An 18,022-nucleotide genomic window follows, 5' to 3' on the forward strand; every position below is an offset into this window, starting at 1 on the left:
ATGTTCACTCCGCCAACAGCTGGCTCATGCACACTGAACAGAATGAAATGGCATTGCGTATAGTTCTTTTTGTTTCTTTGTTGAGTTTTGCATCTTGCTATAATAAATTTACAAGACTGCTTCATACCTGCCGACGCTCCCGATTCACATTGGAGACTCCTAATTTTTGACCAAACGTTCCAATTGTATGACCACTGCCCTGTATCTCCCGATAAGTTGCCTCTGCCCACACAAGGATTCCGAAACCAGCACCAGGAATCTGTAGCTTCATCATTTTCTCCAGCATCACCATCAGTGGCCACACTAGTACCATCGTCATCATCGACTAAGCAGCCAATCGAAGCCATATCAAGCCAAAGTAGCTGTGGCTGGTTACATTTCATGTTTGCTGTGGCAGCTGCTTTTGTGTGGTGCGCAGCATAAGGTTATAATTCTCGTACTCTTGAATTCAAGCCGCTATCAAGCCCAGATGTTTGCAGAACTTATTGTGGTTTTATACGTCTGAATTTCTGTTCATGACATTAAGAAAAGGCGAACATTTTGCATTTTTGCTCAGTGTATATGCGATGTCATTTTGTCTCACAGTGGCAAAGGTGGTTTGAAATTGACTGGCTTGTCGGTGTACAAGACAACCCTCCAACATTTGCTGTTTGTGAAGGGCCACCCCATCAGTCTGGGCAATGATTTTAGCAGAAAACTGCTCAAACAGATTATTGAAGCTAGCAAAATTTACTAAACTGCTACTTTAAGGACTCATTGGACACTGCTTTGCAAGACTTCAGCTCTGGACAGGCTGCATAGTGTAGTTTGCTGAGATGCCTGCAATGTAAGGTGCACATAGGTGTGCCTCAAAGTTGCTTGCTGAAGCAGCAGATTGTGGAATAGGTATTGTTTACAACCTGGAGGAGCCTGTGGAGGTTCAGAATGTCAGCTGGAGTCAGCTGAAGTAGTGATTAATCAGCTTCTTGTGCAGCAGAGAATACGTGCATGACTAGATCAATGGAGGGAAAACGCAGGTCAACAGTAACTTCACATGGATAGTCGAGCTCATTTGTAACGAACCTGAGGGTCACGTGGACTGTATTGTTTTATCTCGAAGTTCATAATAAGTGGAATTGGCCCTATTGCAAAAAAAAAAGTAAAAGTGCGGAGGCAGGTATAGGTGAAACTTTTTGTCTCTTTTAAATGTCCGCTGTGCACACCTGTTACTTTAAACAGCACCCTAGCAACTTGACTCGCTCTATAAGTTCTTCAGCGTGGTGATGTGCTGTTAGCCTATGGACCCTTTGCAAAACTCTGGAAGTAAGCTTTTCTGCACAGCAAAAGCCCCTTCACCATGGCGACTAAACCAGTTTTGAGGGCAGAAATTGGCTGCAGGGCAGAAAGTGGCTATTATGACAATAGTGGCCACAGCTATTCTTCGCATACTTTTCTGCGTTGTGCTGATGTCACAATTGAGGGATTAAGAGCTCCTCGGCCAAGCCATTACTTTGCAGGTGCCATGCACCCTCCTGCTGCTCACCAGGTTCATGCATGGCATAAGGCTTGAAATCTACATATTCACCATTGTAACCAACCTCTGCCTCAAGGAGAGACAGGCCACACCCACTAGATGGAAAAGCTGACTGCAATTGCATGGTTTTGCAAAGGTTTTATACTGTTTCTGTAAGCAAGCAGCTTTAGAGGCATAATAATACAAATAGCAATTGAGGCATTCATGTGAACTGGTAGTAGTTGGAGGACCTTGTCTCCATGCTTTCAAAGATGTAATGGTATAGGGGCCAAGTTGTAGGAGCTTACCTTTCCTTAGAACGTATGAGTGAATCAGCAGTGTTGGTTGGTTTGTGGGGTTTAACATCCCAAAGCAACTCAAGCTATGAGAGAACCAGGGGCCGTATTACGCACCGCTCTCAAAATCGCTCTCAAGTTTGAGAGCGTGACGTCAAAATGACGAGGCTCAGACATGTGAAGTGTGACGACATCAAGGCTTTAGCCAATTACAAGCAGGCTAGGGTGCTTAATAGCAAAGCCCCACCCCGGAAACTTTTATTTGCACGATAAAGGGGCCGTGTGCAAACATTTTTTGTGAAAACGCAGCGAATAAAAGTATAAATGTTCTATTTACCTAAGAAACATTGTTCGAAGCTATAATACGGCAACTAAAAAATAGAAGCAATATCAGTATTACAATTAAATGTGCGCCTAGGTAACGATTTTCGCCGCGAGGGTCAGCTGACGACAGCGAGGCGTGAACATGGCGGCCTGCAAAAAACAGCTGATTTTCCCGACTAGTTGCTGATTTTTACGCGTAGTTTAAAATCGAGGTCCTCTGCGGATGTTGTTAGTTGCCGGAAAAATCTGACTGAAAGCAGTAATGGCTACGAACCTGCAGTGACCAGCTCGGTGAAAGTGTTCGTCACGAAAATAGCTTGCTGAAGAGTGTTTTTCAGTGCTTACCAGCGATGACAAGAGCGACGAGCGGTAGCCATGTGATCTAGTGTTGTTTCTTTGGAAAATACAAGAGGAAAATGAAGGCTACACTATTACTTCTGCCGATAGATGGAAGCTGAGAGTATCAGTAAAGTAGGTGTCAGCCGCTATGCAAGAGCTCGCGACTGCAGTGCGGGAAACGAGATCCCACGCACGACCCTTCACCACTGACTTGTCGTGCAAGCCGCAGTGACTCGCTGCTGTGCTTCGCAACCAGTTGACTTCAGGCACATTGGGCTCGGTTCTGCATATTGCGATTGATGCTACTGCTGCTCCATTCCGTTCATGTTCAGTTGCTGATGTTCTGTGTGAGGTACAGAAACCGACGTTTACGCTCCGTTTTGGTTTGTTCAAGAGAAAGAAAGCACTTTTTTTTTTTTTTTTAATTGTCACCGAGGCGAGAACGAGTTTGTTCTACCAGACCTCAGTTTAGAGGCGATAAAGGTAGGCCTGAGCAGGGATGTCTAGTATGTTGCATTTCGCGCAGCGGTAAGAGTGATGGTGTTGGTCGCACATTGTTGCAAGGCCTCTCTGACGGTGTCATAGTTTCTGTTCGTGCTAGACAGTGTTCACTCTGTCGGCAGGAAAAGCAAGCGTATCATGCATGTGATGCCGCGAGCGAGCTCGAAATCGGCTCAATTTCTGCGATCGCACTATGACAACTAGCTTTCAAGTGCCTTTATATCCACCAAAGAGTCTTTAGTATTTCAAAATATGTTCATTTTACACACATTACGCATTCTCTTTCAATATTGTGTGAATTATGCACAAGCATTTTCTAATAAAATATCAGTTTGAACAGAAGATGATTTTTTTTGTTTTAATAGTTGAAAAGACTTAGAAAATAAATGCCAATGACAAAAGTAGCTGTGCAAAATGTATCACACATTTATGGCGTAGTCATTTATTGGATGCTTATAGTTTAGCTTCCTCTACTGTCTTCAAGCTGTTTAGCATTCTTCTTGACAGTGTTGCACGTTTTATTAGTGTAAAATAACCTTTATTCACACATAGCCCCAGCAATGCATTTGTTATGATTGCAGTTATTTTATTGTCACTAAGATTTTTGTCATTCAGCAGTCATTCTGGGCACTGAAGCCAAGTAAAATGCACTATTCTCCTAGCAGCTGCTACAGCAGAGCAGCAGCTACAGCTTTGTTATATCTGATATATAAGCATTTTGTATACTGCACCATGCATACAGTACCTATTTGTATAGGTAGCTTCAATATGCAATGGAATGGCTTCTTTGGGCCTAGTAATTTATTCTCGAATGTACATGTCAATGTTGTATGATCAATGCATATCAAGGTACATGTGCTTCTCTATATGCTGCCTCTTTTGCAGTAAAAACAATCAAGTGAAATGGTGCTGCCAAGAAATAAGTGTTTCTACTGAATATAAGTGGCAGTAAAAAAAAAAAAGATCTTTGTTGGTAGTATTTTCTGATTACAATCAGCATCATGAACATTTACTGCCTTGCTGTAATACTGCACTTTTCAGTTTAAGCATGTTTACACCACAGTGACCACAGCCAACTGTACCAGGCTGCAAGATGGTAGCAGAGAAGAGACAGCGAGCTGGGACTGGGATGGCTTGGCGCTGGTGTAATCGACCATGCCTTCAGTGGGTAGTTGCCGTCTCATGGGTAACCAAAATATGACATCCACTTAGGCCCATCTTTTGCTAATCTCAACAGCTTTTGAGCATGCTTTAGCACTCAATTGAAGATCCATACTAAGTAGCCCACAGCCAGAATCGTAAACATTCGCAGGAATGCTTACAACGTGTGCCAATGCTGTTTAGGCAAGCATCATTGTAAGGACAGCCTTGTAACTTGGTAGTGATGATTACCTGCATAACAGAAGCACCCAGATTTCTTAGGCAGCAAATAAATTTAAACACTATAAATATTTGTCTCCTATTGCTTTTGCCATGCACAAAATTTCACTGCAACATGCATTCTTTGGCATATAGCCCATCTCAGCATATTCAGGAAATGTATCTCTTGCCGAAGCCGAAATCTAAGTCAGTCTCTCCCTGCAAGGCTTGTTTTCAAAAAAAAAAAAAAAAAAAAAAAAAAAAAAAAAAAAAAAAAGTCTTGTCCTCAGAAAAGACTCCCGGTCTTTGCAGAAATGAAAAGAAGCAGGCGTTTTTACGGCGCATTCACTTTCAAGCCGCGAATGTGTCGCAGGCAGGGAGCGTGACAAATGGCCCGAAACCAGTCATCGATGAGCAAGGCGCGCTGGACAATCAATAGTCCCTTCATCCTGTGCTTTACATATAAAGGGCAGGTATACAGAACCCTTTCGACAGCTCTCGCTAGGTCATTTTGAAGACAACTGTTAGAAAACAATGCAACAGTGGGAACGAGACCTTTTGGTTGGAAAAAAAGCCTTGCAGAGAAGCCGACTTACAACAAGTGGTATTGCACACATCAATGCATATAATCAAGATCGTTCGATGACCAACACGGGTTTTTAGAGCTTAATCAGGAAAAATCGATCACCTTTCGGTGCACAGGAGTACCGCTATCAAACATTATGGTGTCGCAGCGCTGGCAGACAAGGACAAGACTAGGGACACACACAACTGCACTGAACTTACAACTTTATTTTGGACGCTTTTGATTCGCGCATATGTAATTGACAGAAGGATGAAATGAAAAGAAGCAGGCGTTTTTACGGCGCATTCACAAACGCTAGACGAACGCGCCGTGGAGGAGGCGTTGGTCCGGCGGGGCAGCCAGGGTCACGAAATGCGCGTGTTCGCTTCGCAGATCTGAGATAAAGCAGGCACAATACAAGTTTACTATGATCTTCAGAACTCTTCGGCAAACACACGCAGTCAATAACAAAATCTACTCACTATTGTGATGTTCACAACGTGCGTAGAACCCCTTGCCTAGCGACTTGTTTCCGTATCCTTGACGGCAATCATCGTTCCGCCCGATGGCTTCCGCTACCGACGCACTGCGTGATGCAAACGACCTTACATTCCCTACGTACGTTGGAAGCACGGTATAATCGTGGTTGGAAGCCTCCGGTAGCAAAAAAATGCGGTGCGCTTGCCGCCGCGGTGACGACGCACTCGCCCGCAAGCCGCCGTTCATCGATGTTCGTCGGCAATCGTCGCGCAGTCACTACACTTTCTGCTTGTTCCCGAGTTGAACAGAGCCGGAGCAACTTGTCCGGCAAGTCAAACGCGTCCTCGTGCTTCATTCTTCGCTGTGGATCGCCGATACAATGCCTCAAAGCGGCGCATCGCAATTTACGCGGCCGCCATTTTCACTCTCAAACGTTTGAGACTGCTTCTGTCGCTCTCAAAAAAACGCTCTCAATTGGCGGCCATATTTAAGTGCCCAACGTCATCATTTCTTTCGTGTTCATGACGTCTGATGACGTCCACCGGTGACGCAGAACTGACCGGTCAGAACTGACCAATAGGACATAGGCCTTTGAGAGCGATTTTGAGAGCGATCCGTTTGAGAGCGGTGCGTAATACGGCCCCAGCAGTGTATTGGGCTCCAATACAAAAAGCTTCATCCCACCTCAGCTGCTAGGTTCTTGAGCAGAAGTGAGAGCTGCTTCTACCTATGAACCAGATGGCAACTAGCACTTACCTGCAAAGAGACTGCTATGTTAGTTCATTTTGGTTGATTAGCCCAGCCAGTCCAGCCAAAGGTGACTGAGACTCTGCTGTCTGTGCTCTGCATGCATGCATGCGCCTGCACACACCAGCATCGCAGAATGCGGTGATCAGATTGGGCAGTCGATGCACACCATGCAACTGACAAGTCCACCTAGGCATACCGTATTTACTCGCGTAATGAACCCACCTTTTTTCCAGATAAGTTGACATAAATTTGGGGGGAGGGTTCATTACGCGGGGAAAAAAAATTTAGATATTTTTTAGGTCGAAATTTCATGTCACAATGAAGATAGGAAAATCGCAATCCCAACCTTACCTTTATAGTAAAAACACGTACGCGATGAATGGGAATTAAAAATTCATTTTTATTTTCATGCTGCTGGCTGCTTATGGTCTGTCTCACTCGGGCTCGCTATCTGAATCCACGCTTCAACTGGTCCGCTATCTGAATCCACGTCTGGTCCGCGTTCCCGATTTGCGACAGCAGGAACTTTTTGTCCTCACGGATCCGAATGACAAAGCGGTGGAAATCACGCACTTTGTCCCCACAGTCTGCCGGCAGCCGCTGGCATAACGTAGTACGCCTTCTGAGGCACAACCCGTTCCGGCGCATGAAACGAGTCGTCCAACCACTGCTCGCCTTAAATTCACTCGCGGCAATGCCGTGACTTCTTGCAGTGGCCCGCGCGTGATTCTGTATCAGCTCGTGGGATACGGCACATCCTTCGTTGCGGAGCCTCTTCACATAGCTCAGAACTTCTTCCTCGACGCGAGGAAACTTGCCCTGCTTCGGCTCGCGAAAGGCCCGGCGATCTTTCTTCGTCGCTCTGAGTTCCTCTTGTTGATTCCTCCAGTAGCGCACACGCACGGGGTCTACACTAAAATGCCGTCCAGCCGCGCGATTGCCATGCTCCAAAGCATGCTCCACGACTTTGAGCTTAAAACCGGCCGTGTAGCTAGCGCAACGCCCCATCGCACAACGCGCAGAAAATGCACAGCACGCACGAAATAATGCAAAGGTCGTAGCGAAGCACTTAAACAGCAACAAAATAGGACTGGCGAAATGGCGACCGACGCTGTCCAAGTGCGTTGTCTTTACTTCGTTCTGCCGCCGCCGCGCATGCATGGCGCTATAAGCAGAGGTTTGCTTTGCATTTAATAGATGGCACTCGGCAACCTGCATCATCATCATCATTGTAAAAAAAAAATCTAGAGAAGTTTGACAAATTGGTTCGAGAAATACAAAGAAAATAGCCGAGCGTGGTGGAAACTGCCGTCACCCCATTTCAAAGAGGACGCCCCAGTAAAGCCCTTTGCGCATCCACCAACGAATCATGCAAGGTCAATGAACGATCAACGAAAGCGTGCAGTCGACGCCCGCGTCACCCGCGTTCGCGTCGCCGGTGTTCAGCATCGTTGGCTTCAAATGATGTTTATTTTATCACTGCGCGATCAGACAATTTTATGATCGTCGACAGTCGACAGCGCCGGCCAATTGAGCCGAGATAACGCGAACATGCTGAACACCGACCCTGCGGGCGGGTGCGCGTTATTTACGCGACGTAAAAAAAAAATTCAATTTTCGACGACAAAAGTGGGGGGTGGGTTCATTACGCGAGTAAATACGGTAACTTGTTGCTTGTATTCACATTTCTCAAATCACTGGCACTCTTTCATTATCACTGACTGTGTAGCAGTTTTGATTTCAACGCTGCCTCTGTCTCACACTTGCCGCGTTTCAAGTCTGACTGTACATGCATTCCCCAGCTGGTATAGACAATTTTACTACAGAAGAGTGAAGGGTGCTGCCGTATTGGGGCGCTGGGCTGCTTCCGTAGCAAAGGAAAGAGTTGACCCTCCCCCCCTAACAGGCCAGTCAAACTGGTTTCTCCAAGGGTCGTAAAATGGTCTATACCCATGCACACAGACTGCCAGTGCGTGTGGGGATGTACCGGCATGTGGGTGTATCAGGTGTGCCTTCTCGTTCATTATAACCGGGTTTGTGTGGTCACTGGGGTTCATTTTATCTGATACGCAGTGCCATAGCATAAAAGATAATTTCACAATAATTACAACATAATTCGTAATAAGCAAGCATGTTTACAGCTGTGCGACATTTGTGAGTACTGAACTGTAAAGAAATTGCTAGATTCTCACTGCATACATGGGTTAAACCAAGGCCTTCCATGAAATGACAGGGTATGATAGAAATAACTGAACAGACTGCGAGCATAGAAGATGTTTGTAAGCCCTTGGCTTCTGGCTTTTCTGCCAGATGACTGCATTAGTGCTGGCTACTTGCTTGAATGAAGCTGGCCACAAAAATGTAGTAGGGCAGATAAATGTTTCTTTCAGCCCTGGCATAGCAATGTAGTGAAACATTTAAGCTAGTGCATTTTTGTGGTGAGCTTCAGCCAAGCGAGTAGCAAGCACTAATGCCGTCCGCTTGCAGCGACCCTGCTCGACTGCTACGACTTATAGGGACCAGACAGCTGAACGGGTGGCGCCGCCTCTCGGCGCATCGCTCAATCGCCGGAATGCGCCGGCCCCGGCCGGCGCATTGCCAGCGCATTGGAGCATACTGTTTGTCGTTGGTTTGTGTGGAAATTGGAAATCCTAAGGTTTAGATGAAGTTGTGCGTGAATATATCAAGAGAACAGAAAGTTGGGCTAGTTTTGCGAATATGTCCAGTGAAATGAAGTCTGGCCAAACAAGGCTGGCGAAACGTGCATTGATGGCTCCACTGGCAGCTATGCAAACTCGTCGGACGTTTTTAAGTCTATTCATTTCTACGGGTTTCCACAGAAGCATGAGTGGCGGGTGACCTAAGCATGGTTCTTTGAAAGGCAGGCACTAATCTATGTGTTTGGTTACTGTGTGGTCATGGAAAGTGCCGAATTTTTAAAATTCCGCTTGCTACCGGATGCTCTGTGCCTTCTGTTCCCTAGGAGTGATGGCACGAGAGTCTCGGAGTCGAAGCCGCACTCCTTCATCTGTAGTCACTTTATTGACAATTGGAAATCGAAGTAACCCAACAGCATAAGTTACAACGCTAGCATTTCCCCGCCTGTGTACAAGAAAACCCCAGCACGGAAAAAGAAAAGGCAGCTCCACCATCGTCGTTCGGGCTGCGTTGCGATCTTCAGTGATGGGCAGAGACAATGTTTGTGCAGATACTTTCGCTGACATAGTCAAAGATAATTTACTTTTTTCTCTTACCAGAAAGAGCAGATAGGAGACATGAACAATTCCTATTACCATGATCTTGTCATTTTTCCTCTCTTCGTTTGTCAACCAATGAAAATGCGCTGAGAGCTCTGCGTTGATGCTCTTAGAATTTGTTAACATTTGTTTGTGGCATGTCCATTCTGCCTAATAAAATCACTCATTTCACAGCTCAATCAATACCGCATGGTCACAAAATCTGCTATCGGCTTCATATAAAAGTCGAACAAGAAAAAAAAATGCAATTTAATTTGTGGAAACGAGCATAAACGTAGCATTTTTTTTTTTAATTTCGAAGGCCGTGTAGCAGTTGTTTTTTTTTTTTTTTTCGCATTCACGTTGCACCTGACACGGCTTTACGTATTTTCTCAGCAGTTTCCATTTCCTGGCCCGCCTAAATACATGTGTTTCTCATCGGCGTTTTAGTGAACGTGAGATTTCCTGATTGCGGCGTAGTATGACAAGACCGTTTTACCTCTCTCAGAAATTGCTTCTATGGCCAATGTAAACAGATTTAGCAGCAGTCCGGCAAGCTGCAGTGACAAAGTTGTAAAAAGAATGGCTTTCAGTTATCCGGATTCCTTTATGTGCAAATAGAAAACTACATACATGGTCGTGTCCCCTCACACTCATCAGGTATCGAGGTCAGCTAGGTATCGGCCCCTCAAGTTCGTGGTACGCTGAGAAAGTAGACCACCTTAGCGAACGAGCCATCAGAGGTATTCATTTAACTATAGAACGCTCTCTTAGTTGTCGGTGGCTTATCTTACGACACATCACACTGTGTGTTTTTTCTTTAGATTGTATTTAACAGTTTGACAGTATTGGACTATTGCCTTCAGATGTTCAAGGCAGGTGTGGTCAATCGCATTGAATTTCCTGCGCTGAAAAAACGCTAGCAGGAAATTTAATTTTCTTTTTTCTTTTCACAACCTCCGCAGCATGTCGGGAGAAAGGCATGCATAGTATAATATTTTCTAAGTCAATTATATGTAGTAGCTTTGACGTGTTCAACAAGAGCATTGCCGTAAAAGTAAAAATGATGCTGAGGTGGTATTACTCATTTGGTTTATATTATGATTAAGTTTGATAGTCTCAAGGCCGGGTTCAGTGTGCTATTGTAGCGTAATTGTGCAGGAAGTCCTGGAAGTATATGTGTGTTTGCTATTCCAACCATAAATAGGATCCTACTTTTGTCTTGCTTGTTTATTTTTCTCCTTTTACAGCTCTTGTTGCAAGGTTGAAACTGGAATGTCATTTGCTATTATTCTACTCTGAATTGTTTGAGCCCAGCTATTACCAGAAAGGACAGGTGCAGCATCTTTTTCATTTTACATGAATGCTGAACATTACAACTACCACTACTACGGCGTCACGGCTACACGGCTCGGCGGTATTTGATCTTCAGGGACTAGACCTAATATAAGATAGACGCGCAGTGCAGTCGCAATTCCAGTCTTCAAAGTCGCCTTAACAAGTGCCTAACGAAGGTGTTCCTAGCAAAAACACGCACGCCTTGCCGAGAACGGCCCTTTTCTTTTTCAAGATTTCCCGGTCAAAAAATATTCCTTGCGATTACTCAAAGCAGCTCAAAGCTCTCAAAGCCACACCGCAAAACGACGGGTAGGGACAGGCTCAAAAATGCCTTGCAGAACGGAAACTACTGCACCACTCAGCTGCCTCTCCATTCCGCTGTTTCGGCACTCCGCCGCGGGCGGCGCTGTTCCACCAAGGCGACGGTGACGCCATACAACGGGCGCCCGGTCCCTATAGGCCCAACAAGCTTTAGTCGGGCGTGCCGGGGTGGCGGCCATCGCCTCTGGGGTTTTGAACTAGGGACCTCCACCTAATACTTGTAATGACTGGTCCCTTACGGGCTGATCCAAGCATACCTCCTGTTCCTTGTACAGCCTAATAAATGTTTTCACCATAAGGCTTACATAGTGTGTCTGGCCCAGGACAGTGGCATCAGCCTTCTGGCAGTGTAACCAGGTGTGTGTAGCTATGGAGGTTGCTTACAGTTTTTGGTCTTCAGATAGGACAAGAGGTTCATCATGCAGTATTCATGAATTTTTGCTTTATCACGCCAAAAAGGTTCAACCAGGTTTGCCATGTTTTCGGTGGTATAAATGGCTTTTGGCATTCATTGATGACTCGGTGTTGAAATCGAGGCCCACTGTGAACACTGAAATTTTGGAGTTATCGGGGTTGCACAAAAATGTTGACGAATATTATTCGTCGGGGCGGAACGAAGCAAACGTGCAGCTGGCCGGCATTCCCAAATTGACGTCACAGCCGCCTATTCTGCAGTTTCGACGCCCCGCCTCCACTGCTCCCGGCAACGACGAGGGCGTGACCGCGGCGTATTTTTAACAAGTGATTTCGGTTTTTCTTGTCAACAGAATTGAAAAAAAAAATAATTGACACACATGATTAATAATACCCCTTCTTTCCAACCACCAAATTTCATGCAATTTGAAAACCGCTTCAGCTTCCCTTTTTAACCCCTTAAGTGCTTTGGAGGAGTCTAGCTTGCCCTCGAAGGATAGTAAAAGAGTGTACTCACACAAAAGTGGACTGTTCTGTAATGATTAATGGCACTCTCCAGCCTAACTTGGATTGACAAGTGAAATACTTATTCTCCTCTACGAAAGCAAGAAAAGCTGCTTGAGATTTACTAATGAAAATGGCTATCAGATCTTCTTTCATATGCTATCATGCTTACCATATTTAATTCTAACTTTCCCTAAGTTGCAAGTGCACAATTTTAATACTGTAAAAAATTAGTCTTCACTTGAACAACCAACCTGCAACTGCTCTAATATCGCTAAGTAGAGGTGCCAAAGTGTCACTTGCCTTTCTGACTGATGCCTGTTCACCTTCAAAGCGAGAATCCGCGCCATTTCACGAAGTTCGTAATTGACTACCTGCATGCTTTGAACTCTGCATTAGGCCTTTCTGTGTTGCTGGCACCAACTTTCAAGACTTTTATAGTCAAAGGCCTGTGGTCAGTCCACTTTGTCATATAAAATTAGTAAGCGGTTTTTGGCTATGAGCCCCTCTTCAGCCTGTTGAAACCCTCTCGAGAAAAGATTAGCAGTGATTCAACTTGGTTAAATCAAAAGTGGAGTGATACCTATTCGTGGTTATGCTGTGGGTTTTCTGTTCATTGGGAACATCAGATGCTTGGCCTCTTTTATTTGTATCCTACATAGATATGAAGCCCTACTTTAACTAAGCCATACATGTCTGCATGGCCTAGGACTAGCATGCCTGACTCAGCATCCTAGAGGCCTGGAAGGTTGATTCCTTATTCTTCCACCTCAAATGATAAACCCAAGTTAGCAGCACCTCCCAGCTTTGACAGCGTGTGGTATTGTTACATCACGCAACATTTTGACAAATGGGTGCTCAGTCATATTACCTGCCAACTGCCACGATCCGACGTGCTCGGCTCCTGATCCAAGACTGGCTAGGCAGAGGCATTTATAGAGCTGTCATGCTGTCTCATGACATCATGAATTATGCTATTCTTTGGCACAGTGTTTGTCTAGGTAACATTACTTAAGGTCAAGGTCATTGGTCGACATTGGTGTTGCTGCATCTTAACTGTGAAGGTTTGACGTTGACTGAAGGTCAAATGCTTGGCACGACATGAAACTGCTTTTGCATGTAGTGGAGGTCTTGCTCAAAAATCCTTACCTCTTCTGCTAATCACTCACATTGTGAGTGTCAAGAACACATTTTCAATAACACTGAACGCATGTTGGGTGCCCGATTGCCTCTTGCCTCTGTACACAAAGCAAGCTCTCTTTTTAATGCAACATGGTGTTATAGTAAACTCAGCGTGTCTTCGCCACTGATACTTACATATTGGCGGGAGTCCAAGCCTGCACCTTGCTGAGGGACACTTCAAACTCTCATGAAACCTGTCTGTATTCATGCTTGTGGTGGGGCTAGGAGGTGATATTTATGCATAAGAAGTACCAAACTGCCATTTTATGGTGCAGTCACAAAACTGCTGTGTTGCCACCATAGTTTCATTCTTATACTGATTTGTATTCATGCTTGTGGTGGGGCTAGGAGGTGATATTTATGCATAAGAAGTACCAAACTGCCATTTTATGGTGCAGTCACAAAACTGCTGTGTTGCCACCATAGTTTCATTCTTATACTGATTCAATGCACATATCATATTTAGGTGATTTATTTTTCTGTGTCAAAAAGAAAAGTGCATATTAGAGTAAATATGATGTGTTTCTAGAGCTTTCACTAATTTCAGACTGCCACAGCCAGACTCATCATGGCATCTGAGTTATGGTACTTATGGGCTCTTTTTCTTCTAATTTATTGAAGATGTCAGGGCTAACTTTGCATTTCTTTTATATGAGCATTCAGAGAATGTGCTTTCGTATTTATGCGAACATTCTCCTCTTCCTGTTCTTTTTCACTTCTCTTTCGCAGGTGACGTCAGTCGTGTTCCACCCAGATGAGGACACAGCAGTGACAGCATCACCAGACACCACAGTTCGTGTGTGGCACATTCCATCGGCACAAACCACTCAGATTATACGTGCCCATGAAGGGCCAGTCACTGGCCTCAGCCTGCATGCAACTGGCGACTACCTGCTGTCAACATCATCTGACCAGCATTGGGCTTTCTCTGACCTTCACACTGGGCGTGTACTGGCTCGCGTACCTGACAATTCTGCTCTGACAGCAGCGGAATTTCATCCTGATGGTCTCATTTTGGGCACAGGCACATCAGATGCCTTGGTCAAGATTTGGGATTTGAAAGAACGCACCAATGTCGCCAACTTCCCTGGTCACAGTGGTCAAATAACTGCACTAGCATTCTCCGAGAATGGTTATTATCTGGCAACAGCTGCTGGGGATGCTGCAGTCAAACTGTGGGATTTGCGCAAACTGAAGAACTTTAGAACCATTGTCCTGGAAGATGGCTATGAGGTGCGAGATTTGTTTTTTGACCAGAGTGGTACTTATCTCGCAGTGGCAGGAACAGATGTTCGCCTCTATCTTTGTAAGCAGTGGGATACACTCAAGGTATTCGCAGACCACACAGCCTTGGCAACAGGAGTGCGATTCACTCACCGTGCTCGAAACGTGGCTTCGGTCTCCATGGACCGTACCCTCAAGATTTACGGAATGCCATAGAAGACACGCCACGACCTACTGTCCATCATTTACAGGCGCAAAAGTTTCATCATTACATTCTGCTCTAATAAAGTTCGAAAAACACAAGGTTTTTGTGATCAGCATGAACGCATTGGCAGAATTGAGTGCCAAACAGAGTGCTTTGAGGCGATAGCAGTGTAGCAAAGTGAATGAGCCAATTTGTACGGCAACAGTCTTTGCTCCAGTGTCGCTGCTACGAAGACTAGCAGCGAGCCCGAGTGCTCCAAGCACCAACTATTCGTCTTAGAATACTCCCCCATGAAAAGGTGCCATCTGGCGGCTTAGGATGGGTATGGCACGATGGCATGGTCGAAGTACAGTTTCAGGCGGTAGTGTGCATGATTCCGCGGTGACGGTAATAAGTCGAAGGTTTGAGGGGCTCGACAAGACAGGATAGCTGCCCTGATAACTGTGAAGCTTGGTGCCTTAGCAGAAGGGCACTCAGGGCTGTGAACGGCCGATGTGAAAGCACGTGCCCTGCCCGCCTCGGGCCGGGCCGCTCGAAATTTCTCGTGCCGGGTACGGGCCAGGGTATATTTGTCCATAGCGGGTGTGGCCAGTTCAGTTCACTCGTATCCGACTCTTCGTGACCCTATGGACCATGTCACTCCACGCTTTCCGGTCTCTCACTATCTTCCTAACATCACATAACTTCATCTGCAGTGCCTCGAGGATGCCATCTAACCATCGCGTTCGCTGCCTACCCCTTCTCTGGCGACCCTCAACCTTTCCCAACATCAAATCTTTCTCCAGCGACTCCTCTCTTCTCATCAGATGACCAAAGTAGCTGAGCTTTAACTTTAAAATTTGACCCTCCAATGAGCAGTCAGGGTTTATGGTCGACAATATCGACTGATTTGATCTTCTGGCAGTCCAAGGAACTCTCAAGAGTCTTCGCCAGCACCACAATTCAAACGCGTCAATTCTTCGGCGGTCGGCCTTTTTCACAGTCCAACTCTCGCATCCATACATCACAACTGGAAAGACCATAGCACGAGTTATACGGATCTTGGTTGGCAGACTAATGTCTCTGCTCTTTACTAGGCGGTCAAGGCTAACCATTGCTCTCTTTCCCACCTAATTTCGAGTAAACGCAAGATTTGCGAAATCGAAAATATGGCTATGTTGCGCTAAGCGTCTATGCACAACAAACCGATGAAGTGTTTTCCTGCTGCGTCGTCCCTCCGCTAGAGCACCGAGCTCTCTCCCGACGTCTATCCCCTTTTGCTCACACCCTCGTCGTCAACGCATCTTTTCTGGCCATTTATATTCTCGCCACTCCGTCGCTTTATGACTTGCCCCTCATAGCCTTGAAGGAAGCGGGGCAATGCACCTATGGTAGGATAAAACTTAAAGGTATACTGAATAAAAAAATTGCCGCCGCGATTTCCAGCGCAGATGGTAGCTATCGCATTGAGAGTGACCAGAACAATGCACTTCATGAACAAATCAGCGGAAAGTATTTTAATTATTTCTCAAATCGCCGCACCTAGGGGCTTCTGTGAAAGCTCTGACAAAACCGAATATCGCGTCACAACTACGCCCATCGCGGCCGGTCGCACCTGTTCATTTTAACTTTCTGCAGTAGCACCGTAGCACTCGCAAAGGCGGAGGTTTTTTTTTTTTTTTTGTTGTTGTTTTGCTGCTCGTGTTCCTGCGCACAATTCATCGTTCCCTCCCAGCACGAAAACTATTGTCCGCAGTACGCGCCCTCTGTACGCGTCCCACTCGACCTCCCTCATGTGTAGTATTCCACACTTTGCAGCATTGTGCACGACGCGACGCGGGGGAACCGACACTGCGTGTAGCCGGACAACCAACTTCAGGTGCGGGGCCGGCGGCCGCGGGATCGCGTGGCCATTACGTTGCTGAGGGCAGTTGTAACGTCACACCCGCCGGCTCACACTCGGGAGCGCGCTGCCTCCGACCCGGTGGTCGCTCAGAAAACGCCAAAAATACAGCCATCCGCTCAAAACTAACCCGAATTATGTGTCTGTACTAGTGTAATCGTGTCTTAAAAATGTAATTGTGGTGCTTTCTCAATATTTTTGGATATTTGTTCAGTATACCTTTAAAGAAAAAAGTGCTAACTGGGCTGTAAGGAGCGTAGCCGGGGGGGGGGGGGGGGGGGGGGGGATTGCTTAGGGGGTTTCAGCTCTTCGACGGTGTTCTAAAACACTAGTATTGTCATGCGAGTAGGAAGACTTTTTTTTTTTTTCGTTCGTCGGATGCAGAGGATCACGTGGCAACAACGGGACGTAGTACCTACGTAACGGCTGGCCCGCCTTGCCCTCTCTGCACGCTTTTGTTTGCGATTTTTTTTTTCGCCTCTGGCGACGGCGCTGTGGTCCTGCATGCGCTTTCGCTTTTGGTTTTCCTTCACTTTTTACACTCCTTTTCTAGCGGCCGTAGGTGAAGCGTATAGGGAACCCAAGTTCAAGTTTCGCCGCGCGATGACAGCGCCGCGTTCCTGGCATGGTGGCGAAATGTGAAACGATAGGACGTCGCCGGACCGGAGCGCGTATATCCGTTCCCAACAAACGGATGCGGCGCGAGGGGGAAAACGAAGATGGAGAGGGAGAAGAGGCCGTCGGCTGGCTGTTACGAGCTGCGGCCGACACCCCCATTCCACGCTAGCGACAAGGCGACCCGTGGGCCTCGGCTACCTCGGCCAACACTTTCTCGGCGCCCGTGTTGTGGTGGCAGCAGTGGCAGTGCGCGATGCGCGTTGTTGCGTGGATGTGTGTGCGCGCTCTTGTGCTATACTTGTGCCGCGAGTTTTCTCCAAAGACCGCATGCGGCTAGTCATCTTGTCTTGCCCCGGATGAACTAAATGCGATTTGTGCATTGATTCAATCGCTGGCGCAAGGCCGCTCCACGAAGCCCTTCGTGGCTCAGACGCAGGTTTGTTACATACCGGTTACATGCAAATCGGCCCCGAAATGCGATCTATTTTATGAGGTAACCCAAGCCTTGTATTTCGGCAAGATCCCCACTAAGGTACGACTGTATTACTTACGCCCTCCGGTGAAGAAAAGACCTGCATTTAAAAAAAAGCAAACCGTCCGCAGCTGTGCTTTCTGACCGCCTCTACTGCGTGCAGACACGTTCCGCCGTGCATGCAGTGAGAGTGATTTGTGCATTTCGCAAGGCGGCAATGAAATGAAAGTGCGGAGACCAAAAGCACTTGGCTGCTTTCGGGATGACGTGTTTTGTTCTACTGACAGTAATGTGCGGCTTCTGCAAGCTCTAAATGAAACAGCTGTGATTGAAGTTTGGTTATGTGTAAAGCACGAAGTTCGTTACTCGTCCGCGTTCATGAATGACATGCACGCCCTTTTTTATTTGATCTTGGAAACCAATTCCAAAATTTGGAGATCGCCCGCATTATCATCAGAGGAAGTGACCTTTACAGTATGAAACATTGTTTTTGTATGCTACTTTTTCGATAAATGACAGC

General features: G+C 46.3%; 1 protein-coding gene across 2 annotated transcripts in view; it reads left to right on the plus strand.

Moving 5' to 3' along the window:
• The window catches only part of Prp19 (pre-mRNA processing factor 19), a 30,396-nt gene extending 15,768 nt beyond the window's left edge, over nt 1–14,628 (plus strand). For both annotated transcript variants that reach the window (XM_084589314.1, XM_084589316.1), the window contains exon 3: nt 13,831–14,628. In XM_084589314.1, coding sequence (XP_084445440.1) covers nt 13,831–14,541 — 711 coding nt within the window. In that variant the 3' untranslated portion in view covers nt 14,542–14,628. The remainder of the gene's footprint in view (nt 1–13,830) is intronic.
• Nucleotides 14,629–18,022: the final 3,394 nt, after the last annotated feature.

This window comes from Amblyomma maculatum, chromosome 1 (genome assembly GCF_055883805.1).
Source record: "Amblyomma maculatum isolate TAMU_Amacu chromosome 1, ASM5588380v1, whole genome shotgun sequence".
NCBI classification, from domain to species: Eukaryota; Metazoa; Arthropoda; class Arachnida; order Ixodida; family Ixodidae; genus Amblyomma; species Amblyomma maculatum.